The sequence below is a fragment of the Sinohyriopsis cumingii genome, unplaced genomic scaffold (genome assembly GCF_028554795.1).
Source record: "Sinohyriopsis cumingii isolate HCF-2022 unplaced genomic scaffold, ASM2855479v2 utg002020l, whole genome shotgun sequence".
Taxonomy (NCBI): Eukaryota; Metazoa; Mollusca; class Bivalvia; order Unionida; family Unionidae; genus Sinohyriopsis; species Sinohyriopsis cumingii.
Window position 1 is genome coordinate 234,534 of NW_028316107.1, and position 27,086 is coordinate 261,619.

At 36.1% G+C, this 27,086-nt stretch overlaps 2 protein-coding genes across 2 annotated transcripts in view; one reads left to right on the top strand and one right to left on the bottom strand.

The window, feature by feature from the left end:
• Positions 1-1,948: 1,948 nt before the first annotated feature.
• Positions 1,949-15,122, top strand: LOC149771228 (uncharacterized). The gene is made up of 9 exons (XM_089948696.1): positions 1,949-2,072; positions 2,720-2,826; positions 5,385-5,567; positions 6,448-6,550; positions 7,328-7,525; positions 10,436-10,549; positions 11,277-11,312; positions 11,654-11,747; positions 12,238-15,122. The coding sequence occupies exons 1-9, from the start codon at positions 2,069-2,071 to the stop codon at positions 12,836-12,838; spliced, it is 1,440 nt and encodes a 479-aa protein (XP_089804822.1). The 5' UTR covers positions 1,949-2,068; the 3' UTR covers positions 12,839-15,122.
• A 7,067-nt stretch (positions 15,123-22,189) lies between these two features.
• Positions 22,190-27,086, bottom strand: part of LOC149771229 (aspartate--tRNA ligase, cytoplasmic-like) — a 35,232-nt gene continuing 30,335 nt past the window's right edge. The window contains exon 13 of the mRNA XM_089948695.1: positions 22,190-26,652. Coding sequence (XP_089804821.1) covers positions 26,561-26,652 — 92 coding nt within the window. The 3' untranslated portion in view covers positions 22,190-26,560. The remainder of the gene's footprint in view (positions 26,653-27,086) is intronic.

Consider the following 27,086-nt stretch of genomic DNA (forward strand, 5'->3'; position numbering starts at 1 on the left):
AATTAAGACCAACAAACATACAAAAGAGTTTTAAAAAAACTTGTATTTTGTATTTAAACATTCATTCGTCCATATGCTTACCATCATCTTCGCTTCTTGGCTAGCCAAGGTTCCGATAACCCTATCTACATAGGGTTATATGTAGATAGGGTTATCGAAACCTTGGGTAGTGAAGATGGCTTGCCATCTTCATATTCTTGTTATGTTTTGATACGCTGTGCTGCCCAAACTCTAGGTCTACGTTAAAGTACATTCATCCAGTATACCAGACGTAGTTTTACCATCATCCGACCAAAATGGGACCGCACAAAGACTGGTGTAGACATCTTAGCTTGAAAAAATTCGAACATTTCTGAGACAGTAAAAACAAAATATTTGTTGTCCTCCACTCATTTGCCCCTTCATCACATATATGACTAAGTAATAGTATTAACACAGCACCAGTATGACAATATGACTAATATATGACTTCAACAATCAATAATAGTAAATGCTTAAACAATATAATAAGCTAATAAGAACTGGCTATTGAAGTTTTGTCGTCCATGCGATCTAATGGATTTTCATATTACAAACCTGAATGAAAAATGTTCCATATTTGAACCCTTTGACAATCAGGCGATTTTTGACATTCACGACATATCAGAACCTTGTTAATGTTAGTATAGGTAACTTAATACACTCTCGCCAGATATCTTCTCGAATACTACGGTATTGTGATTAATATATAGAAGAGGTCTATGGCGTCACTGGGGGTGGGGTGGGGTGCGGACCGCACCGGTGACACCAAAATGACTGTAAAAGTTTTGAATTTTTGTCAAGGAAGGGGGTTCATGGGGATGACACCAAGAGTTACCGCACATGACTGCCTATACAAAATTTGAATTTTTGTGCAGGAAGGAGGTCCACGGGGGAGACACCATGAGTTACTGCACTGGGTGACAACAACATTAGTAACGCCAATGGAAGAGGTCATAAAGATTGGATTTCTCATTCGACAATAAACAAAGGACGTGTGCGTGCGTGCGTGTGTGTGTGTGTGTGTGTGTATTTTTAAAGTAGCTTTAAAAATTGTAGTCATAGCGCTACGATGTCTGCAGTGTGGCAGTTTATGGTGATGTCTAGCACTGGGGCATCATGCCGCAGACATATAGCATTATATCCCACCCAGTCACACTGTCCTAACACCAGGCCGACCAGTCCAAACATTAACTTCATAATGCTCAGCGCCAAACGAGGCAGAAGCTAGTACCATTTTAATAAGTCTTTGGTATGACTCGGGAGGCGTTCGAACAAGCCATTATCCGAGGAACAAAGAAGTCTACAGTTAGACATCTTTCTTCGTTATGAACATAAATTAAAAAAATCACCGCACTCATATCCAAGCAATTCTTTATGATGATGGTCAAAATGGAAAACTTGGCACCTCAGATAGTAAGTGGTGTTTCTTCGCCAACACCCAAAGTTTTAAGTGGTTTTTCTTCGCCAACTCCCAAGGTTTTAAGTGGTGTTTCTTCGCCATCACCCAAGGTTTTAAGTGGTGTTTGTTCGCCAACACCCAAGGTTTTAATTGGTTTTTCTTCGCCTACACCCAAGGTTTTAAGTGGTTTTTCTTCGCCAACTCCCGAGGTTTGAGTGGTATTTCTTCGCCAACTCCCAAGATTTTAAGTGGTTTTTCTTCGCCAACACCCAAGGTTTCAAGTGGTGTTTCTTCGCCAACTCCCAAGGTTTTTAAGTGGTGTTTCATCGCCACCTCCCAAATATTACATTTTTCTGCATGAATGTGTGTTTGCATGACAATGTTTTAACGTTGAAAACTCAGCATTTAATACAAACTAATTTTTCAACAGGTGTGCATGGATCCGAAAACGCTGGATACAAATATCAAGTGGTGACTCAGTCGCTGTCTTGGGCTTCGGCAGACCAGTACTGCCGAAAGAATCAAGGGAGTTTACTCATACTGGATACAAAAGACAAGATTACAGAATTTCTTCGACTTGCGCACATTGATTCGGGCGACTCTTTCTGGACAGGAGCATTCAGAAAACACTCCCCATGGACATGGATCATGGGTATGTATTATCACACACATAAAAGCCTAACAACCACCGTCAGTGTATTATTTCATAAACATCATGTACGTAAGATGTAGCATTATTTTGATGAATGACTAGTACAGACTCAGCATTTGTAACAGTGAAATTGTGTGCATTATATTGTAGGTTTACATTTTTAAATGACTTAAGCTTATTCACGAGTATGTGGTCAGAAGCTGTCCCATATGTACAATCTTAGTCGTGGCTTGGATATATTTGTCATATTGTATTTGCTACTACATAACCGTCGATCCCCACAAGCTCACTTATAAACCCTTAACGACGATTCAGTTTCATTTACTTATTTAAAATGCATGCGCACATGGTTCACTGCATTTATAATATATTTTGAGTCATCGCCAAAAATTGTCTGACTTCAGTTGTTTATTCAATAATTTGGGCAATTAATAAATCCATGCTTCTGTGAACATTGCCAGTTATTTACTGTTTAATCTATGTACCGGTACTTACAACAGCAATATATGCGTGCATTTACGCTGATAGTTACGACTGTTTTTAATCACAGTACGGAGCGTGTTTGTGCAAATATTGAATTTTTTCAATAATAAATTATCTGATACTGAATGATTTACGTACTTTATATTTCCTCTCTTATCATCAAGGTTGCTTTTCCTTGCCCAAGTCATACACTCCAACGATGGTCTCTGCTGTTAACAAGGCGGAAGACTGTGCTATCACGTGCCGGGACAGACTGTATGCAGCTCTCCAGGTAGCCATTGCCAGAGTAAAGTTGATTCTGTCATCTCAAACGTGTGATTAATGCAAATTAAAAAAAATTGCACGGGGTTTTCGCTCCCGAATTATGTAAGAAGTTCGTCAAATCTGGAAGGTGTTCACGCATCCGTCGCATGTCTGGAGACCATGTCATCAATTTTGTTCTTAATCGTTTTGCTTTTATCCGGTTTTTCTTGGAATCTCGCTCGTGATTTTACATCATTGCCTGTATAACATTATAGTATAGGTCACATAGTTAATGTATGCGCTCTAAGTCACTTTTGCAGCTACATGTGTCATTTTGGAGAACATTTAAATGGCGTTCATTCACTTTATTTCGCGCCTTGTCCATCAAAATTCCATTGAAGAATATTGTATAAATTCCTAGAAAAATACTTAACGTCAAATTCAGTTATAACTTACTTCAACATTTTTAGTCACAATCAAGCAAGTGGGGTGATCTCGTTTAAACCGATTTTTGTCACGCGCTATTATATATGAGGGAACGCGCCTTCGATTCGGAAAAAGTTGTACTACAAACATAAACGGACATGCGACAGTGTCGTCATTTATAAACAAAGCCTGGGAAATCGCCGACAGGAAGAAAAACAAATCAGCACACAAATCCAATATATAGGACGCAATAGTGTAACTTTATATATATTATCTGTATGGTATGTCTTGTCTTTTATTTCAACTCTTACATAATACCTATTTTTCCCATACAAGTATGTGCTTTTATACACTTAAAAGACAAGAAACACGGCTGTCAATGCAGATTCATTTTAATTAAATATTACATCATGCTAAATTATCATTTTGAAGAAATTTCACATGTACAAGCTAAGAATAAAACTTATTGTATGTTACTCCTCTATCCCATTCATAATTGAACATTCATACCTGCGATAAATGAAAATGCGCGCGCTTGGGCGCCCGCAGGATTTTTGCAGGAGAAGGGTCAAGTTAGTATAGTAAGCAGTCTGAAATTAAAGCTAATATTTACAAAGCGTTTTAAACAGAATCATTTGACATATTTTCAGCTTCATTTGCATGATTATACTTGTCGGAATATATATAGTTCAATCCAATATCAACTTTCTTGACCCAGCGTAAGGCCGAACTGCTATTGTAAAAGTCCCTAGCGATAGACAATTTTCGTCTGGAAATTTGGTTATGACAATTAATGTGTTGATCACTCAAAAATCACGATTGTTATAACTATATTAGGAGTAAATGTTTTAAATAAAATTATTGTTTAAATTTATATCAGCTTATATTTCTAGTCCAACTAAAAACAACACAGATCCTGATCTGCCGTCGCATAATGTGATGGCAGATCAGAGTATGTGAGGGTTTGTTCTACTGAGTACTCCCAATAAATTGCATATACCCAGATGTGCAGTTTGCAGTTAGATCAAATTATAAGCGAGTCCAACCGGTAATGCATCTTCAAAAGTAAATGATAATAGTTGTGGGCTTTTGTTTAGACGACTGCCATTCTATTCGTGTTTCTCTCGTGCATCACCATTTACTTAGGATCAGGTCGGGAAAATCAACTTGAATGTTTTCAAGCTTTGAGCATTTATACGTTACCTGACAATAATTAGTTTCCCCGGCGCTACAATCGTATCACTTACAAGTACCGAAAACATAATTCGTCAAAGATGTAAATAAGTGAACTATCATTGTGAAACATGTAAATCGTGAAATGTCATTCGTGAAACGTGATGTGATGTGATTTGGATTTTTAACGTAGCTTTAACAATTTTTCAGTCATATCGCTACGATGTCTGCAATGTGGCAGTTTATAGTGATGTCTAGCACTGGGGCATCATGCCGCAGACATGTAGCATGATGTCCCACCCAGTCACATTATCCTGACACCAGGCCGACTAGTCCTAACACTAACCTCTTAATGCTGAGCGCCAAGCGAGGCAGCTGTTAGAACCACCGAAGACTCGGCCGGGGATCGGAGCGGTTCATTCGTGAATTACGTAAATATGTATAATACAATTCGTAAAACAGGTAAATACAGGCCCTGTCATAAGGCAAGGCGAACGAGGCAACCGCCATGGGCCCCGCGCTTTCAGGAAATCAATTCCGCAATGCAATGGTTATGCTTGGGGCCCGGCGATCATCGCTTGCTGTCTTGGAACCCTCACATCCTAGGGCCGGGCCTGGGTAAGTATGTGTAATTTTGAAACATGTAAAAAAAAAAAATCATTATATATAATTCATCACGTAAATGCGTGAAATTAATTCGTTAAACACGTAAAAATCATGCTGCGAATTTACTTTTTTCGTGGAGTAATAATTTTGGCGGATATTGTGGCTGCTAAAAGCCACAAATTAAAGACCCAAATTTACTGTATTTCATTGGAAATAATATAACAAATTTCCCCTATTCGCGGATTTATGTACCACTGGAAATGTAATTTCTCAGGAGACCACAAAAGGTAATACCATCCAAAATAAACGAAATCACGTTATCCCAGGAGAATTTTTATGCCGTATCTACTTTTCAGATTTTATAAAAAAATTTCTCCACAGGGTCAAAACTGCATCTGCCTGTCGGATATCAGCACAGTGACGGGTCTTGACTCACACAACTGCTCAATCCAGTGTCCTGGAAATCCTAGCGAATTGTGTGGTGGTAGAAACGCAATATCGTTATACAGTGTCGGAGGTGTTGATGCTTTCAAAGGCAAGTGCTCAAGAATGAATCATTCGATAATTTTTTTTTGGGGGGGGAGTAGCTGGTATGCTCTTTTTTTCTTCGCTTTTTTTTTGTACGTGCCGGTAACTTTGTTTATGTTCACTATTGAAGATCAGCCACATATTCTAAAAGGGGGAGCAAATAAAAACATTTCAGCTAAGAAGGGACTATGTGTAAGATCTTTACCTCTTGTTTTAAAACAGGCGTTAATACGAAGGGACTAAATGTAATGGCAATATATATATATATATATATATATATATATATATATATATATATATATATATATATATATATATATATATACAGGGACGTCATTTCAGCTTTTTCGGGGTGGGGCAAAACTTGACGGGGGCAAAACTTGACGGGCTTGTTAATTTTTGCTTATAGGCAACAGCAATTTTACATTTTACAGCACATGCAAATTCGGGGGGGGGTGTTTCCCCACCCCACCCCCCATGACGTCCCTGCATACATAGACACAGGGAGAGACAAAGAGAAAGATCAGCCAGCTTCTGCCCTGACTGACAAGGTTCACGACTTCTTCTCTATATTTAAATGTCATGATGTCTTCTTGAAGTGCTTCTTCAGGCGCAACAAACTCTGCACTCAACATCACAAAATTACTTCCGGTATGGATTAATCGTAGCGTTTATCTTTGCCAAGCTAAATTTCGAAATAAGCATACATTATGTCAAAATTCAAAACTCTTTATTTGTTAAGCATGTCCGATGGTATATAATACAGAAATATGTTCCAAAACAAAATGCATCAACTGTGCCTCGCACACACAGTATGTGTGTGTGTGTGAAAGAAAAATCGTTCTTAATTAAGTATGATATCTACATATGCCATCAATTCCCGTTTCATCTGTACATTTCTCCTTCACCAGGAGACAGCATAGACGATTGGAAAAACTGTGTATATATCCTGAAGCACGACTCGGCCGTCTGGGTCACAACAGATTGTCGAAGAGAGATGCCATTCCTATGCAAAATATGTAAGTATGAGTGAATTACCCGAGCAACGTGTAGCATGCCAATTCTGTGGCAAAGTGTTAAGTTCTAATGTAGATTGTTGTTGTTGCTGTTGCTGTTGTAGGGTTTAACGCCATTTTTCAGTACAAGATAGGCTATACATGGCGGCCAGTATTAATGGTGGAAGAAGAACCCAGAAAAAACCCGGAAAGAACCACCGACCCACGAGAAGCTACTAGCAAGCTTTCTCACATAACCACATTAGCCGAATCCGAGGCTCGAACCCACGCAGACAGAGGTGAGATGGCAGCGATTCGTAACGGTGAGCGCTTTAGACCACTCGGCCACTCGGGGTGTACCTAGAAAGGCAGAAAAAGTATAGCAAAGTATGTAATCGTTTCTCAGCTCACACACTTTTGTTTGAAGGATATGAGCGTGGATACTTAGTTTCAACTCTTGGCTCCCTGAGGTAATATAGAACTTGTTCATTTTTTCTCCTCTTCTTATTCTTCTTGAAATAATGTCTTGCAAGACTCTCTAGCATCATTATTGCATGCGTTTTCCTCTATTAGATAAATAGGATGAACGAAGCGTACACATTTTGTAAAAGGATGATCGTAAAAATGTCTTGCCAAAATTTACTACCCAAACTGATATGATAAGAAGAATCTATAAATTTGAGGCAATAATGTATTTTTGCAAGAATATATCGCATGCTTTATATTTTCTATTAATATATGTAAGTCGAAATGAATAAAATTGGTTTTCAAATCTGTCATAATTTTGTTTCTGTCTTTCAGATCACAAAAACGCTATGGAATACAAAAGCACTAAGGACACGCTTGCGAACTGGTTTCAGGCACGTGAACATTGTCTGCAGCAGGGTGGAAGTTTGGCAGACCTTAGCTCCTCTGAGGACGATGCAGTGACCGCATTGCCCAATCACAGCGAGTATTGGGTGGGGCTCTACCGCAACACATCCTGGGAGTGGCATACAGGTAATGTATTGGCTAGGTCAGTAATCTGATGTTCCGTTATTGTATAAACAATGAACGGGGCCGTAATGCAGTGTACTGACTCCGTTCAGGCTTTTGACTTTCCCAAAGTCTCTTGTCTGGATTTTCACATCGGTAAGCATGCAGTTGTATTTATGTAGACTACCTCTCGAAAAAAAAGGACTAAATCTGAAACAATGTGGTGGGTAACTTTCTTAACTTTGGTATTGTATATACACATTTTGTAGATAAATATTTGCTTTCTTACTAGACGTGTTTCATATGTGATAAATGACAATTACGATAATGGAAGGACATATTTTAACAGCGTTTCGTAGATACTTCTGCTGGAAAATATAAATGGCAAGCAAAATGTGAAATATATTTGCCTATGGGCACATACATTTTCAAGAAGGTTTTAATGCATGATCTGTGTCAGATTAGTTTTGAAAAGGTCACGTTCCCTAACTCTTACTGTATCAAATATTAATAGAAAGTATTCGTATCTAAACATGATTATATGTTTTGTCTTATTAAAATGAGATTGCAATAATGTTACAATGTTTCATGTTTGAAAGTTCTTCATATATGTATCAATTAAGTTTATTTCAACATTAGTAATAAAGAAACAGCATTATATTCATGCTAGTTATTTTTAGAGTCCCGTTTCTTGTGGACTTACTACAGTTCCAGCTTTAGCCCTCCGTTAAAATTACCGATAACGTTAAATATAGATTTTTTTAAAAAAATATTTGAATTTAGTGTATAAATGTCAAAATCACTGATAACTTCCAGACACATGTCTCACACAGAAACAAGTATATAGAATAAGCCAATAAGTGCTCAGATATTCAATTTGCGATAAGAAATGTTAGACAAAAAACTTTTGATACAGGTTTCTGTACAAACACTCTCCTACTAAATAGGTCGGAGACAAGCTTTATAAGATACAGCTAAAGCTGAAATGGTTCGAACAATCAAAGCAGAACGCTGTAAAAATGCTGAACCGCTAGGGGCTCGCAGTATTAGAACTGGGTGGTGATTTAGCAAAGACTTTAAACACAAGGTGAATGGATGCAATCTCCTGCTTGCGTTCTAATGTTATGAACGTTCGATATTGCTTGTTCGCATATTTGTCTCTGATGTTAAATCCGTACAAAGTGCGTCGCAATTTCTGTAAATAGAGGATCAGTTCCAGAAAGCATTTGTTGTTGTAGTTGTTCTGTCTCCTCATTCATATGAAATAACCTCTACATCAACTCATTTCAAGCAACTCTTTTAAAAGAGCAAAATTACCGTCAGAAGTCAAACAACTTTCCAATTTATATAATTTTCTGCTGTATATCCATGTTTTTCGCTGAGAGATTTTGATCACCTGACGTCATACATCATTTGACATCTAAATGGACATTTTCAGCATTAATTATTTGTTCCTCCTACCTTCCATTCGTTTGTACTATCTCTATTTTGTCAGTGATTTTAATTGTTAGAATGTAATTTAAGGGACATAGCAATATATAAAGGGTGTAAATATTTTGTGTATTAGACATAAGGAAACGCTTCATGTTTTATTACCAGCGGCGAAGCCACGAATGACAACATTAAATGTTTCCACTTCATGAATGAAATATTTCCTTAAGTCTGTTAAAGAAATTAGGTTTTCTCATTGCCATATGTTTTTGAACGTAACAATAATCGGTTTGCATGGATATGTTTTTCATTCTGTGCCAATGCAATTAATAGCTGAATTACTAAATTGATACACAAAAAAGTTCCGAATTTTACAATATTTTAGGACAGTGACTGTTAACAAAGTTAGCTCCAGCATATAATTATTGAAAATTTTTATTTTGTCAAATGAATTGGCTGCTTTCAAACAAAAAAGAAGAGACGTTTTTATTAATACATTTCTAGCGCGGATTGATGCACTGTATGTTCTTGGGGTGATTAGGCTGTAGAATCATCACAAGAGTGGTCATTTCGGACAGTTTTCAGTCCTAATATCTTTAAGAATAAAATATTGCTAGTTTTCTTCTAATTTTTTAAACATTTTTTTAAAATTTATTTTGCTACTTTCTATATAGAAATGTGAGTTGTGTGAATTTGTAAGCATGTCGTCTTGTTCGGACGGACGCTGAACTTAAATTTCAATTATCACTTAATTTCAGTTTACAATCAACACTCATCTATCCCAGACGTTTCCAAACATGATTACGAGTTTTATGAGAGTTAAAATCTCTAATTAAACAATCTTATTATTCTAATTAATCAGGAGTTTTCTTAAAAACTGTACCATTTATCGTAGAGCGTAACAGGTACTTTATGAGTAATACTGAATATCCAAAAGTAACAGATCATATAAATTCAGTTTAATGGCAAATTGCACGATCCATAATACGGCAAACTAGTTTTAAATAAGTTATTACGTGAAACCTAAAATTTGCTGTTTGCTTTTTCAGAGTTCTATTATAGGCATTTTAATGGTACCTTCCTATTCCGTACATTATTGTGAAGTCTTTACATATTTTAAGTAATGTTTATCATATATATATATATATATATATATATATATATATATATATATATATATATATATATATATATATATATATATATATATAGAGAGAGAGAGAGAGAGAGAGAGAGAGAGAGAGAGAGAGAGAGAGAGAGAGGAGAAGAACGTGGACAATGAAACCAGACTAGATATAACTTTGAATACCATAAATAAAGACATATACAGTCCTAAACGGGGGAAGAGTATTTCAAATATTGATGTCACTATAAAAGTGTCATGGGCACGGTGGCGATATTCATTTTCTTCCACTGATCCATTTTAATATCTTATTATTAAATATAAAATAAAAGTGTAATAAAGTGTTCTTCAAGTAGATTAAAATTATTCCATTATGACAGCCCCGACTGAAGAACATCCTGTGTGGTGTACATCCATGGTCAAGGACAAGACTGGAGAGGTCCATTTCTCCACAGAAACCTGTTCCGTTCAGCACGGATTTATCTGTCAGATCTGTAAGTGCCAATCTAACCTTCTAAACTCGTTTTTTGAGTAATTAGGTTCTCGTCTATCAGGTGTGGTAGTTATCGGTTACCTAAAGCTATACTGTTTTATTTTCCAATAACAGAGTGAACGTTACCTTTAAAAAATCTTGTACGAGATATTGTATTTCACTTTTTACGTGTGGGTTCATGTGGACAGATTTCACTATTTTCACTACAGCTTGTTAAGTTTCTCTTTCAGTATTTCCTGGAAAATTTCTTATATATTTTGCGAGATTATTTAGACCTTTACACATCATTCTCAGCAGATGTCCATATGTTTAGCATAGTGCACAAGGACTGGTTGGAGTCGGCCTACTTACAAGTTACACTAGCCATTTGGAGATGGCCGATTTGCAAAATACACTAGCCATTTGGAGATGGCCTATTTGCAAAATACATGGGCCACTTGGAGATGGCCTATTTGCAAAATACATGGACCATTTGGAGATGGCCTATTTGCAAAATACATGGACCATTTGAAGATGGCCTATTTGCAAAATGCATGGACCATTTGGAGATGGCCTTTTGTAAAATAATGAATCTGAATCTGATTGGCTGTCTCTCTGGAAATGTATAATTCATGTAGTTTATACTTCGCGGAAGAATATTTAACAAATATAATAATAAATATTTGTGTCTCTGGGCATTTCATACCATAGTTTAATCCTACAAAGTGGCACACTTTATTTACTTTCAGCAACAATTCATCCCCAAGCTTCATCTGGACAAAAAAGTGAGTATGATTTAATGTGATATCTCATGGGGTGGATATTGCAGGAAATTTTTTTTTATCTCGATAAGTCGTATCTATTAGGAGCCAAAATAACTTTTTTTTTCTTCAAGCATACACTGGGTAAAAAGAAACAGACAGTGACAGAAGCATAAAGGAACCAAAAACATGAAACAATATTTTTACAACCTGAAAGGATGAAACTATAAAATGAGAAAAATTTACAAAGTTACACACACACACACACACACACACACACACACACACACACACACACACACGCACACACACACACATTGTTCGTTCATTGAATAATAACTTCATTGTCAATGTCGGTGTTTCAGGTTCTCACCCTGCAATGTATGCCATATTTGGGGCACTCGCATGGATTCTTGCCATTGTCATCACCGTTTTAGTCATCATCGTTATCAAGCGAAGGTAAGCGTGTCTCTGACTCATTAGACTTCAATAACACAAATGTTTCGGTTTGCAATAAATACCAAAAAATTTGTAAAGATTAGAGAGTGAACACTCATGGCAGTTTTGTAATTTTAATCAATAATATCAAGACAGATAGACAGCTGGATAGATACATGTGCTGATAGTCAGGCATATATATATATATATATATATATATATATATATATATATATATATATATATATATATATATATATATATATATATATGTATGTATGTATGTATGTATGTATGTATGTATGTATGTATGTATGTATGTATGTATCCAGAGTTTATTATTTGCTCATTTGGTTTCCTCAGACCAAAAGAACCTCAGGAAATCTTTTTCAAGAAGTAATGTGAAGAGAGGTTAAAAAAATAAGGTAAAAAATAGATAATTTGCCCTGCTCTAGTTCATTAGTTGATTTGGGAAATGACGTACTGACACATTGTCATCTCACTATTTCAGAAAACGTAACAGCTTTAACGACGAACTGTCAGAAATCCACACCAATTACGTAGACCTAGACGAAGAAAACATACGACCGTCATGCTCATCTTCCTCCGCTTCTGCCTCCACCTCCTCTTTTTGTGAAAATCCACAGAACGTACACAGGCCCCTACCAAAGGCTGATGTGTACCCAAGGAAAACTGGACAGAGCACCAACACCGAGCCAAAAGGAGCTTGTTCGCGTTCCACTGAAAACTGTTATGTGGTGGACGGAAACGAGTACGCTAAAGTCACGCGCAGAGACCAGATAGGAAAAAATGCCAAGTATGATACACCTGGTACAAGTGGGTCATCCGCCTGTTGTCAACGTGACTCGTCAAGTGATGACGGTTATGATCCAGTCTGGGATGCAGTCAAGTTTAGAGAAATGTCTGGGAGGTCTCGTGACGATGGTGTGTATGCGCAAGTCAGTAAAGGTGGAAAGGTCAAAGAACGTCCAGAAAATGACTACGTCACAGTTCCATCAAAGCTTTTCCCGCCTCGAGATAGCACATTGGCGGAGTCGAACGCCAGCTCAGGGAAGCAAAAACTCGAGAGATTGCGTTCCAAAAGTTTCTGAAAGTGTTCTTTCTCAGAATGAGATAGAATCCATGTGTCAATCGTCAGTCTAAAACCAGCAATTGAATAGTGTTGGACAGAAGTATTGCGATGACAATGGCAAATCTAAAGCAATACTCATTACTCATTTACCATCAAAATGACCAACATCATACATTACTCATTTATCCCTGTAGTAAGTAGATCGCGAAAGACATCTGAAGCTCGTGTAGTTTTGCCATAACTTCATAAATAAACATAAGTTTCTTACTAATTCATCGGCACGTTGTGTAAACGTAGACTGAATCGGAAGGGCTAGTGTCGACACGATTCTCAAGTTTCTTTTAAAAACAACAAAAACAACAAAGCCAAACAAATGCATCGTTTCAGATATCATGCCGTGATACATATATGCTATTTAACATACTTCATCAACTGATAATAGAAGATTTATCAATGACTTTCTGGATGCAGATGTGTTGCTCATGAGTTACCTCTCCATGCGAACGATGCGGAAACAAAATTCACTCATTCGGATTACTCCGGCTATTTCGGCGAGACAAAATATGTTTCAAATGTTCGTAAGCGTAGTAATTTGCAGAAAAAATTAATATTTTGTTCGCTGGAAGTTTTTTCACAAAATAAGAACATCAAATATATTTGAAATACCTCAGTTGATCTTAAGATTGACCAAGAAGTTGAAATGAAAAAAATTAGTTCCTTTCATTCGCAGATTCTTGATGAATCCTTGTTTCATGAATAACTAAGGTGGTTCATATAACAGCTATCGGTATACATTCGATGAGTGATTCATATAACTGACCCAAGAAGTGTGCTCTATGCTTAACCAATTTAGTCTGACTCAGATTTTCAGAAAAGCAATTATGTTATTTTTTGTGGACGGAAATGTTATTTATAGGACATCCTGTAAAATGTCTTCGCATTATGCCTATCCGGATGAAGGTGAATCCTTGACGTTACGAGTCCCTTCAAATGAATTGAAGTGGGAAATGTTATATTTTGCGATCCTGAAAGTGGAATAACTTTTATAACATTTTCAAAAGGACAACAACTTTTACATGTGGCATAATCACCTATTGACCCATCTAAAACTATCAGTAAAATCCTGTCAATACTTACAACTTCACTTTCACCCTTCAAGTTTGAAACCCGAAACCGTTAAATTTCTCACTTTTAACGAGAAGGTACACATGAGAAACATGGTACTGGCTCCTATTGAGAAGGGTACAAAATGTGTGTATGATATCATCTCTTTTGTTGTCAAGTGTAACGTTTTTTTAACAAGATACACATTGAAACATCCTAAATAAATTGTAGGTAAAAAGGTTGCAATTAATTCCCCCCCCAAAAAAAAAAACAAAAAAAAAACGCAATATTTTTTCTATTTGCAACTATTATGCTAATTTTGTTATTTTCACAATGTTCTTTTAGCTTCAGTTAATATCGCATATGCGATTTTAAATACTAAACTTTCATGCTTGTGTTTATTCTCCAATACAAATTGACTCACATTTGATATTGAATGTAACCTCCATTATCGTCATCCCCTACCGCTATTCTTCTTTTTTTCCGTTTCGTCGTCGTTGTCGTATTATTATTATTATTATCCATTACACGTGTTGTGAGCTAATTTAGTTGATAGGAGCACAATCTTCTTGCGAAATGAATGATTAAGAGAAGACAGAAATGTAGTTCAACTCTCGCGTGAGTTCGTGAGATGTCATGGAGCAAAGCCAAGAACCAGTTAAATGAGACTGGAGAGTTCAACTTACTGGCGATTAATAAGATATCATAAGCTTGCCTTTTTATGTTTATGCATAAATGCGAATGTATTTAATATGTATTATGTATCATCACCACTTCACATAACACAAACATACACCAGTAACAAATTTCGCATGCTTAACAAGTGGATGCAAATATTTAAAATTCTAAAAGAAATTCTTTAAAATAAATTTCATTCCACGTATCTTTAAATGTGATTATACATTGTGATGAAGGCATCTGAAAATATGTCGAATTCTTGTTTACTTTTCATATGACCAGGGACTGTTTGTTAGTTATTTGAATACAAATGTTGTGTTTTGAAAAATGTGTCTGTCGTTTGTTTTCAGTTTTCATCGTTATACATGCTCTTTGACTACTCTGTCCCTTACACTCAAATCAAGAATCATAGCGTTCTGACTCTAAACATTGTAGGGATGTTTTATATTGCGTCCGCGCTTGAATCATATGAAGCGAAGCAGTCTCCTGTCTGACCATCCATTGTTGACTCGCACTCTATGAAGATGCCTTCTAATTTAGCTAAACTAAACGAGCCCTACTTACATTTGCACCGTGTCAGGCAAAGTCTGATACCCAAGCCTGAAGAGACAGAGAATATCCGAATGCTGAAAGTGGCCGAAGACCCGATAGGAGAGGTCTTCAGAGAGAAAATCAAGAAAGAGCAAGAAGAGTGGACGGAGTAATACAGACTTCAGAAGCAAAAAGGGCAGAGAGAACATCAGCAACAGCAGCAGCAACAACAACAGGAACCATACGGAGGTTTTGTAGACTGTCGCCTGCACACAAAAGAGTTCTACTTCTCTTTCCGAAGAAGCAGCCCTATCCTGTGGAAAAGCCTGCTGCCAGACGGAGACGCAAAATCTTAGACGATAAAAGATTGCCATAACTCTCCGTCCACAAAAACGGCCCTTTTCAGGACTACCCCAATATTTTAGAAAAGATATACCAGTTCAATTGCCATTTGTATGTTAGTAAGTTAAAAAAATATAAGTGTGTCTATAAACACTTCATTTCTTTATTTTATGTAAAAATAGAAGTGTATCTATAAGCACTTTGTTTTCGTAGCTTGTCAAAAAATATTATGTATGTGTTTGTGTTTGTGGTTAGTGTTTGTAAGTAAAATGTTAGTGAGTGCTTCTTTTATGTCCGCGCGTTCCATGTTTTTTGTGATAATATGGGTCTTGTACGTTCAAGTAACAAGGGATGTTTTCCTTCACGTAAGCGCTTCACACTTATAAAGGAAGCGTTCGTCAGTCTGGCTACCCATTGTCATTCATTCATTCAGCAACAGGACGTCGACCAGCTAACATCGTGGAGCACAACATCTTAGCGTTCGCGTGGCGGCTATGAATTTATCACGAAATTTGGGGAAATGATGAGCCACCAGCCACACAATGACTGATTTGTTTGCCGGGGACGGCTAAGAGTAGTGTAGGAGTACTTCGCTGGAAAGCTGCCTTGCTGAACCATGGTTTTCTAAAGCACCATTGAGGGATTATTTCAGAGCCCCAGCTGGTACTGTGACGAAGTTGCATGACGGGGCATGGAAAGCATGCTGCACGAGCGGACAAAGGAACCCGCATAATTGTGGCAGAACAAAGACAGTTATCGGTCAATACCAACATGTCAACGGGTCTCTACTATTGAATAATAGTGGAGTATACTGCTGTTAGTAAAAGGAACCTTACTCTGCAGTAGCTGTCCGGTCGTCGATGTGGACCCTCAGTATAGGCCTTTTCAAGAGTGGGACCAGCGACGAATGTGGGACTGGACAATAGCTCACCGTCAACCAAGTGTTGCCTTACTTCTGAAGACCCCGGGCATGCTCGATATTGAACAGGTCGAGCAACCTACCAGAATTGCCTTAGAAAATCATGCAGTTTCCATTTGTCTGGAAACTGCTTTAGATAAAATCTTTATCTTGGAACCTAATTTGATCACTTCGATACCGCCATCAAAATATCACTACTATTTTATTGCTTTTACGTGATTCAAAATAATTTGTAGTCATTTTGACTTTAACTTATTGGTTTATTTCAGTGTTACAATGTACACTTTGTAAACAAAATTCTAACTTTATTTATAAATCATTTTTTAAAATTTCAGACTCAGTTTTTTGGATTAATTGCACAGGTGGCTTACATATTATTGGTATTTTTATGTCCCTTAGTATAACTGGACAAGATTTTGTTAAGTACGGGCTGGCGTTTGAGGGCCCCGTGTCGTTTGCGCCTGTTTCTGGGTACCTTTCCTCCCCCGAACTGTTGTACCATGACGGAGATGTGGAACTATTTCCACCCGTCTAGCCTGGGTGTCCCGATGTGACGTCATATTGGAGACCAATCGCTACAGGCGTCACATAATGCTTTGGTCGACACCTACATCAGTGATGGCAGAATGAAATTTTCTGCTTAGGCATTAGAGTGTGTTGGGTCCATTCCCACTCACGTAAGCACTACATTCAGGTCGTTAGGGACTTAAAAATAATAGTCATACGACCTGACGGCTGAATTAATCAATGCTCTGTGAGCACATAAAAGCCTGGGGGACGACGCACTTATTCCTTCCCCAATGAGAAATTAAACATCCTGCTCTGCAGGAATCAAACTGACGTACATGCCCTTGTTGGGGTAAAACATCGTTAATTCAATATAAGTAAGTAAGTGGATAGCATATTTTGGGTTCGTTTTCCCTCCTTTGTGTGTGGATAGTAGATTTGTGTTTTTTTCTCCTTCCCGTGTGTGGATAGTAGAGTGTGTGTTTGTATGAGTTAGCGTAAGTTTGTGTGGATAGTAGAGTATGGTTTATCCCGTTCCTTCTGTGGGGATAGTATGTTGTAGGTTTCTTTCCTCTCCCCGTGTGTGGATAGTATATTTTGGGGTTTATGTGAGTTGACGTACGTTTGTGTGGATAGTAGATAATATGTGAAGTGAGTGTAAGGGATGTTTTTCTTCACGTCCTTGCTTGAAGTATGTAAAGGGATGCGTTCATCATTCGCGCCATTCAATATTGAATAAACCAAAATGGCTTCAAACCGCCTTGACAAGATGAAGAAGATGCAAGACGTCCTCGTTCATGCAATTTGTTTACGAGTTATTTTGTCCGTTGAGACTGGTAGCTAAATGGAATGTATAACGTAATCTTCTGAACTCGACTAGTCTAGTGCTTTTGATCGATTTCTATGAAACTTGGGAACTGTTATGGCTACAAATTCATTTGCTGCAGTATATGTGAGGTCCTATTCAGTTTTTGGGGGGAAGAGGATTTCCTTTCAAGCCAATTATTTCCTTTTATCTCAATGTATAAAAAAATTAATATAACGGATATAATACGTTCTTATTTTGGTTTAAAACGGAAAAAAACATTTTCCCAGCTATTTGAGATCCGGAAATGTGAAAACAAAATAAAATATCTCAGGTCCATGACTCAGAAAATGAAAGTATTGGTCACTAATATAACTGCGGTGTACCGTGATATGTATCGTGGATTGTTACAAAAAAAAAAAATGGTATACAGATGTACAATTTTTTGTGGTATCAAGCTCTAGTAGGTAGGTATTTTCTTTTATTTATGCATCACTGTGTGCAAATGTGTACATCCCTGGCTGCGTCTTTACGTGAGCCAAAAGACCTGCCTTATGACGTCACTACTGGATGAAAAGTCATTTCAATTACGTCAAGTGCTTAAAAGAGAGGCATGAATGAAAAAACTCGTCTGCTTTGTCCAATTTTTAGGTAAAATCAAAAATTGCACACAGTAGTAAGTACATGTCAGGCTTTACACTCTTGTGTTTTCAGTAAATGCCAAACGTTCCGGTGATTCATTTGGCTTGGGTGAAAACTAGGACTTTATCTTTCTTGAAATCATTTTTTCAATGTATTGGCCGTATTATGTGCTTAAGCAATGTTCTTTTAACTTTAGAGAAGGGTTTCTTTTTTAATATTTCAACACGTGTATGTTGATTATTAAGTATATTCATCTGAATTTTATATCAAATATGTGGTGCGCCAAATATCTGAATCATTCACCGCATCAAATGAAGCAGTTCTTGTATGAGAGTCAAAAAGTCTGGTTCCCGATTCGCAAGTTCCTGTCCTTGCCTGAGCCTGTCCTTTGCCAGAACCAATCTAAACACTGCGAAATCTACGATATGTTCCAATTACTAATATCATAGGAATAATCAGCCAAGCGCAGCGATGCAACTTGATCATTGAAAGTAACTGAAATGTGGGCAATATTTCAATTCATTTTTTTTTAAAATTTACCCTGCTTGTAAACAAATAACTATAGTAAAGTTTGTAAAGGAAAAAACTCTCCCCATCATTGGAAAGATTCGCGCATTTAATAATATATAGATGTCAGGGTCTTGTTTTAAATCCTCTTGGTAAAAAAAAATTACCAAGTGGAACTAGCAGTTTCTTGACAAGTGCCCATCTGGCGAAGCTGTATATTGTATAACCCAAATTACACCCACCAATCATACACCAAACTACAGGGAATTAAATGGTTTTGTTGGGGTTCCCACCCCACCCCACCCACCAAAAAATACATCCATGTACAAGGCCTTATTTAAATAGCCAGGATAACCATTGAAGAAACCTGTAAAATTTATTTTCTTTCAGACTTCAACCCTATGCAAAGTATGAAACCGTAGAGCGCCACCGTATGTTAGGTATATTTGATTTAATTATATCCATTTAATATATATTTATTTCAATTTATTTGTTTGTCAGTTTTAATTTTTATTTTTCATTATGATATCGTAATGTAAATTTATTCACTAGAGATGATACTTTTTTTCAGAAAATAATTTGATCTTGACTGTTAGTTTATAAACACCAGGTGTTGATCTAAATCATAAATTGTTTCAAAATTTGTAGCAACCATCGTAAACAAGTTCTATTTTATTTTAAAATGATTGGTTGTTGTCGAGGTCATGATGGGATTTCGGGTTTAAGATGTAAACAATTTTTTTTTATTTCTTAAAAATGATTCGTTTTCGTCAGGGTCACACTGGGTAGACGTGATCTTTAACAAGTACTTAGCTTCTATAAACTTCCAGAAGATGATCACGTCACCCATTGTTTACGTTTAGAATACGATATAACCTATGTTTTGGAGAATTATTCTCCGTAGAAGATGGGCTGTTAAAATGGAAGTTGTATGTTGTGCTGTTTGGAGTTATTTCAAATTGCTTGGATTGGAATTATTTCAAATTACTTGGATTCAAAAGGATTAATTCTGTTATTTTTCTGGAAAATACGTGTGCTCATGTGAAACTGATGAACAAGGACAGTTGTTTTAAATAAAAATTTATTCAGCTATCAAAAAACCGGAGTGATAATTCTTGGTTCTACAGGGAACTGTAGAATTCAACACTACAGATTTCACCATATATCATCGTCTTCCATCTTGGATTCTTCGTCTGGATTCGAACTTGAAATCATTAGAACATTTTGTTATTAGGACTTCAAAAATTTTATTCTTAGATTATTTTGGATTTTATTCTATAAACCGTAAGTTCATATTTTTTTCATTTTTACAGAATTTTTCCTGCGAAAAAATTGTATTTATTTTTTTCAAAGCTTGTTGTTTTCACTCTTTCTTGTGTTACGTGACACGAGACTTAAAACAAAAATGAAATTGCTTTTCTCATGTTCATATCATGCATGATTTTCTCAGCAAAATAGTACATTAATATCGATGTTATGCATGAAAATAAGCTATGTTTATTTTGCTCTTGCTTATGCAATATGCACTGAACAGTTTTGTGAAATAACTAGAGCACAGAAGTCAACTCAACTGAAATTTAGCATGTTGCATAAAGTGTAAGATATAGTTTGGAATAAAAGTGATAACAAAATGATGACAAGGCAAACATACTTTCTTACACATACTAGTACTAGAAGAATTAGGTAATTTTACCCTTTTACCTCTGTGAACCTGAATTGTTTCATCCCTGTTCGAATGTACAATTTATAAATGACATTTCTGAAATAATTGTTTTATGTTCTTATCTTTCAGTATAAAATTGCTTGCTATGTTGAAAAAATACAATGAGCAATTTTAAAATAGCTCACTTTTCGTCGGGGGTGGGGGTGCGTGTGTTACTTTACAACTAATGAATACTGTTATTTGGAAGTACACGAGAATTAAAACAAAAGGACTGTTTAGATGCTTGTGACTTAAATGTTTCAGATATACAACACGAAATGAATCATACAACTATAACACCTATGTGGCTTGTATGGAGGCGCACCCTAGTATGTATTTCTGAGAGAGAGAAAGAGGTTTAAGGTGAGGCTGTTTCCATTGGCAACATGCACAATGAGTGAATGGTGGCATACCTCTATGTACTGTGATTGAAACTGCTTTACATACAAAACAAAAATCGGGGCCCCGAGTGGCCGAAAGCGCTCCGTTACGATCACTGCCATCTCAACTGTCTGCGTGGGTTCGAGTCTCGGATTCGGCTAATGTGGGTATGTGAGAAAGCTTGCCAGTAGCTTCTCGTGGGTCAGTGGTTCTTTCCGGGGTTTTCCTGGGTTCTTCCTCCACCATTAATACTGGCCGCCAGGTATAGCCTATCGTGTGCTGAAAAATGGCGTTAAACCCTACAACAACTACTAAACACAAATTTAATAAAACTGGCTGTCCGACATTCTCGAAAAATCAGCCTAAACTCGTCCAAATTAATCTGCCTTTAGCAGATATTAAAATAGGAATATGCACTTTGCCAGATTCTGAATGTGCAATGAATGAATCATAAAATATAGAAAAGTCCAACCGTACCTTGGGATGAATGTGTGTCATGTAGTTATCACGGCAATCTTCAAAGTAGTTTAGGTGGGATGGTGATAACGACTTTGCTGATGGATAGATGGACGTCAGGCAATGGACCATCCGTAAGTTTCTAATGCATGACCAGATGAGGTAACTATCGCAAAAAAATAATTATAATCCAAAGATTGTATATTAAAAATAATATAAATTACACATAAAAATATTCTCAGGTGAAAATGATACCTAGATCAGCAACTGCTGAATGCGCAGGTAAGGGTTTTAGTACTAACCACATGGGTGGATCACACACTACTTTACTGACCACGGATGTGGAACTTAAATTTTTCTTTAAATAAAAGGCGATATGCTCTCTGAATGCTTTATTAAAAGACATTTCATTTAAAAGGTGCATAACACGGCTAAAAGAAATCGCTCACTCCTGCTTTGCTATCACTGCTTGTAACCATGAATAAAGTGAAGCACAGCACATCCAATTTAAACCTGGTTCTAACATGACATATTCAAGAAAAAGCCATGCCACGTGTTGAAAATTGTATTAGACTGGCACGTTCTTCTTATCATCAGAGATATATAATTGAAAGGACGTCTGTGCATGTGGTTTTTTCGTTGGATAGTGGTTTCCAAATCATTTCCTAATCTTCTTGACAATAACCTTTATTCTGGCTTTTATATTTTAGCGGCATCCAGCAGCAAGAAATGTCAGGTACAGTATGAAATGCAAACATTTAAGATATTGTTTATGTATGGTAAAAGAAACACAAAATGAATGGCACAGTTTAATTCTAATAATTTTTCACATACACAAAGTCTGCACATTTTCCTCACTTGAATTATGGAATTGTACCCTAAACTGAAAAAACATACAAAAGTGTGACCTCAAGTGTATAAAACATCTAAGTGTTTGACACATTAGTGTAAAGAACTGCACACCATCTAGTCACCTTTTAATGTTCGTGTATGCCAGCAATGGCTGTGAAATGAGTCTTTGAATAGTTGAACCTGTATGCAGGCTTTCAAAATTCTTCAAAATTTACCCTCAAGATTTTTACAAATTCATCACCTGCCATGATCTTTGACCTTGTAATTGACTATTTCATAAAGATGTTACAGGTACAGAATAAGGTAACTTGTGTAAATTCTGACAGACTCTCCCAACACAAATGACTAAAGTTGGGTACCATGATAAAGTTTGAACCAAGGTATTTCAGAACATATGATACCACAATTATATTAGGGACAAATAATTTTATGTTTTGGTGAAGGGACCTGACAGCTTTTTAATTAAATTTCCATGTCAATATCATGAAAAAATATATTGCTTCAAGTAAAATAACACTATATTATATCCATTATATTTTTTGTAGAACGATGAATTATCTTAAGAAAATTTTTAACAATATTTCTGCTAAAATTAGACAGCTTGTTAATAAAAATAGGATGTGTAGACACAATTTACTAGCTATATTGATGATATAATAGGTAGGGAAACCTTAAGTGGGATGCCAACACTCATACAAAATAATTATTAGACAGGGCAGGTAAACATAAAATGCTCTCAACAAAAGAGAAAATATTTAGTGGACTTGAGAAATTGCAAAAAAATTAAAATTAAAAAAAATGCTCTCCTGAAACTTGTATGATTCCCAATCTTACAAAAAGAATACATGTACTGAGCACATTTAGTAACAACTACAAATGACAATTTTTTTGTTTTTTGGTTTTTTTTAACAAAGTTTTTCAAAAAATTTGGATTTGATTAAAAACAGCTTTCACAACATCCAATCTGGCCAGTACACTGGCTTATGTGACAGGTGTCTAATATGTAATTGAAAGGGCCATACATATACTGGTAAATATATTTGTAATATTCAAATTAATTTGCAGTAAATACAACCATTGTGTAAATTTTGTAAAACAAATTTTAGAATTATTTTGTCATGCAAAATGAAGACATGATATTAATATCATTTAATTCGTAACAAGATTAATCGGGAATTTCCATATATTCCTTACCAATGGAAACTACCGAAGAACCGATCAGTGAAAAAGAACCATGGAATGTACCACCAGAAAATAATACAACAGTTGTTGTTGTTGTTGTAGGGTTTAACGCCATTTTTCAGCACAAGATAGGCTATACATGGCGGCCATTATAGTTGGTGGAGGAAGAACCCTGGAAAACCCTGGGAAGAACCACCGACCCACGAGAAGCTACTGGCAGGCTTTCTCACGTACCAACGTTAGCCGAGCCTGAGACTCGAACTCACGCAGACAGAGGTGAGATGGCAGTGATCCGTAATGGCGAGCACTTTAGACCACTCGGCCACTTGGGGCCCCTAATACAACAGTAAAACAGTATATCGATAATACACTGCACCATGCACCTCTACAAAAGACAATGTCACTTCCACAATCACCACTTTGACCTTTTTACCCTGAAATCTTGTAGATACTCCCTCTCCCTCTCTACATGGTATTGTTGTAGGTATTTTATTTCTAAAATCGAATGATGGGAATTTTGCACATATTTTTCTTAATCATTTCAGGAGCAGCAAAAAAGCTGGTGCATGTTCTTCATTATCCTGTCCTTCACATGGAGTAAATGAATACAGGTGACACTTGATTTACGGCAGTATCATTTACACGCTTTCATTTTAACACCGCTTATAACTAAGAAATAATAATTTGTGTCACTGTATTCATTTTTACGCCATTGCTGGCACCATGTGCTGTGAATCGCATGCAGCTCATATACATAATTTATTTTGAAAATTATACATAAATAATCATTATTTGAAAACTTAGAGGTATAATTTGGCAAAGAACTTCCTTAATTTACAAATATCCTATGGGAAAATTACTTTGGATTTATGCTGTAACCTCAGGAACCCATCTATGGCATAAATCAAGCATCACCTTAACAAACTGACGCAAGTCCATGAAAATGTATGCAGAAATTTTTCTTATATCCCTAGAAGCCCAAATCCCCATCCCAGACCTGCCAACCCAGATGAGTCTGTCTCAGTAAGGCAGTTGATTTTTGTCCAATAAGTTTGACCAGTTTTCAGTAAGGTGTAACAACAAATAATCAAACTGCTATTGTAAAGCTGGAAAATGTAATTAAAAGTTTGGTATTGAAACATGCAGCAAAGATAAACATCATATTCAACTGAAAAGTTTGTAAAGTACACATAAACTTTATTTACTACTACTACAGTAGCACAAACTTTAGTTCCAAACCCTATGCAGCTCAATGGCTTGTTGCTATCTCTCAACTTGACGTAATTCTTGGAAATTCTTTTTCCATTTCACATGACGATAGCAATCATTATCTCCTGCCATGAGTCATACTCAAATTGGCATGTAATGTCCAATAAACAAAATTGTGTCCTTCCAGCTTTTATTCACAAGAATCTGAATATTCCTTTATATTCTTCTGTGTTGATTATTAACACTTTTCAAGAGGCTTATTTTCCATTCTGTCTTAAACATGCATCACTTGCTGGATGCCGTTTAAAAAAAAAAAATTCTCTAATCAACAATCTAATTATGCAGACGCTTCACATGAACAAACAGTTGCAGTTCAAAGCGTCCAATGTGCTGCTGTAAAGTTAGTCTGATTTTCTGACTAATTTCACCTAATTCTAAAATGAAACCCGGATCCAAATAAAACACCGGTGAACAAATTTTCTGGAGTTTTCGGCAATGATCATTTTTCTGTAGTTTTATGCCATAAGTCTGTATTTTAAGGGTAATTTTCTTAAGTCTTACGACAAAAATTGTAAGGGTTGGCAGGTCTGCCCTACCCACGAGAAGAATGTAAACAATCATGTTTGATCCCAGTATAAAGGCTATATATGCTTTAATCTAGAACAAGGACTCGATTCAAATTATAAAAATGTTCAAAAATAAGTTTTTCAAATTAGAAACATTGTTAGTAGTGTCATATGCAAACCAAAACAAGCCCATAAAACAAACTGTGTTAGTAGAGTCATCTGCAAATCAAAACAAGTGTATAAAAAAGTTAAATACTGACAAAATAGAATTGAAAAACATGGCACAAAAACTGAGTCAGTTTATCAAGATATGCATACAAACAATGAAAGCAAATTTCATTTATCTACAGCAAGTGGGTTCTCCTTAATAGTCCAAACAAGGTTTCACCCAAGCACAAGTCCAAAAAGCTGAACATGTAAAATTGCTGTCACGGACGGAATAATCAGGTCACCTACATATAAATAAAAATATACCTATGTAATTCTATTTATCTTTGTGAAATGGGTTTTGCTTAACTGTGGTAACAAAGTCTTGTCAAAGAAGTCCAAGTCACAAAAATTAAAAAACGTATAAAAAGATTAGCTGCAAGAATTCTACAGGCTATCATGTCTCCCCTTACTCTGCCCTGGCTTCATTCTATGCCCAGAGAAATTCCCACAGTAAACAAAGCATGTTACTGTGATCTTTTTATTTCTCTGATAATCAAAACCCACTACAGTGAATACAACCATAAAATTTCATGTTTGTACATACAAAAGTGCCAGACAAATTGACCTAAATGCGTAAATTAACATTGCCAAGGCTGTTGTTATTCCATCAAGCGTGACAAAAATTATTGCCAAGAGAGTGAAAAAATAAAAAGGTCATATATGAATACAAATATGCCTAACAAATTTAATTTTGTATTTCTCAGGTGGTTTTGGCTTAATCAGCTAAAAGTGTTTTTGTCCTTAAAAAATCCCACCCACCCCCTTGTAAAATTTAAAGCCAAAACTGAAAAGTCGCTGTTATTTTGCTATTATGCTGAAACAGAGCTGGGACAGAGATGAAAAGATACTGGAAAAAATAATATGCACCCCTTCGGGTAATGCAGTATGAAAATCTGCTTTGGATTACCTTTTCTTTTACCAAATATAACATAATCTGAAGATTAAGGGACACATAAAATCTTTGTTGATATTTATGAATAATTTAAAACCACTGACATACAATGTAACATTTACAAAACATAAGTAAAAAATTTTTAAGCACAGACTTAAATATTTATTGTTTCTTGTTATTTCTTAACTATCAATTCACATTCACAGACCTAATCTACTAAGGATGAAAATGGTGATATTCCATGTTAGTTTCTGCACTAAGGAGTCAATCTCTTTGGGTCACGTGGGAACAATGACGTTTTTCTGACATTGTCAAGCCCTAGATAAAGCATGGTCACTCTCTCCAGACCTGAAAACAGATGAAACAACTTCTGGAGTGTTTTCTCGCATAAACACTGCAATAACTGAAAGATATGAAAGTACTATAGGGACCCACATTTATAAATTAAGAGTACACATAGTCATTAACATGAAAACTCTGTGAAATAAATTAGCTAAATTTCATTGAAATCAACTAAGAGTTATATTTTTTTTTAATGTTAAGTCATCAGTACAAATTTCACTTTAAATACAATTTCAGCAGTAAACAGCTCTAAACTATATAGGACTTCAAAATCTTGAGACAAAATCAGCCATCTCTTTGTCAAGCTTTAACTGGCAAAATGTCCATCTACACTTTATTGACAAAATTTTAATACTATTGCAGCCTTATAAGTAATACAGAACTCCAATTTGTCTGTTAATGTTGGCAAAACATAAATGGAACAGTATCATAGCAAACTT

Bases quoted from the DNA above. Each gene is read 5' to 3' on its own strand.
- LOC149771228 (XM_089948696.1), top strand. The intron at 2,827-5,384 runs GTAGCCATTGCC...ATTTCTCCACAG, and splicing joins GACTGTATGCAGCTCTCCAG to GGTCAAAACTGCATCTGCCT. The intron at 7,526-10,435 runs GTAATGTATTGG...CCATTATGACAG, and splicing joins ATCCTGGGAGTGGCATACAG to CCCCGACTGAAGAACATCCT.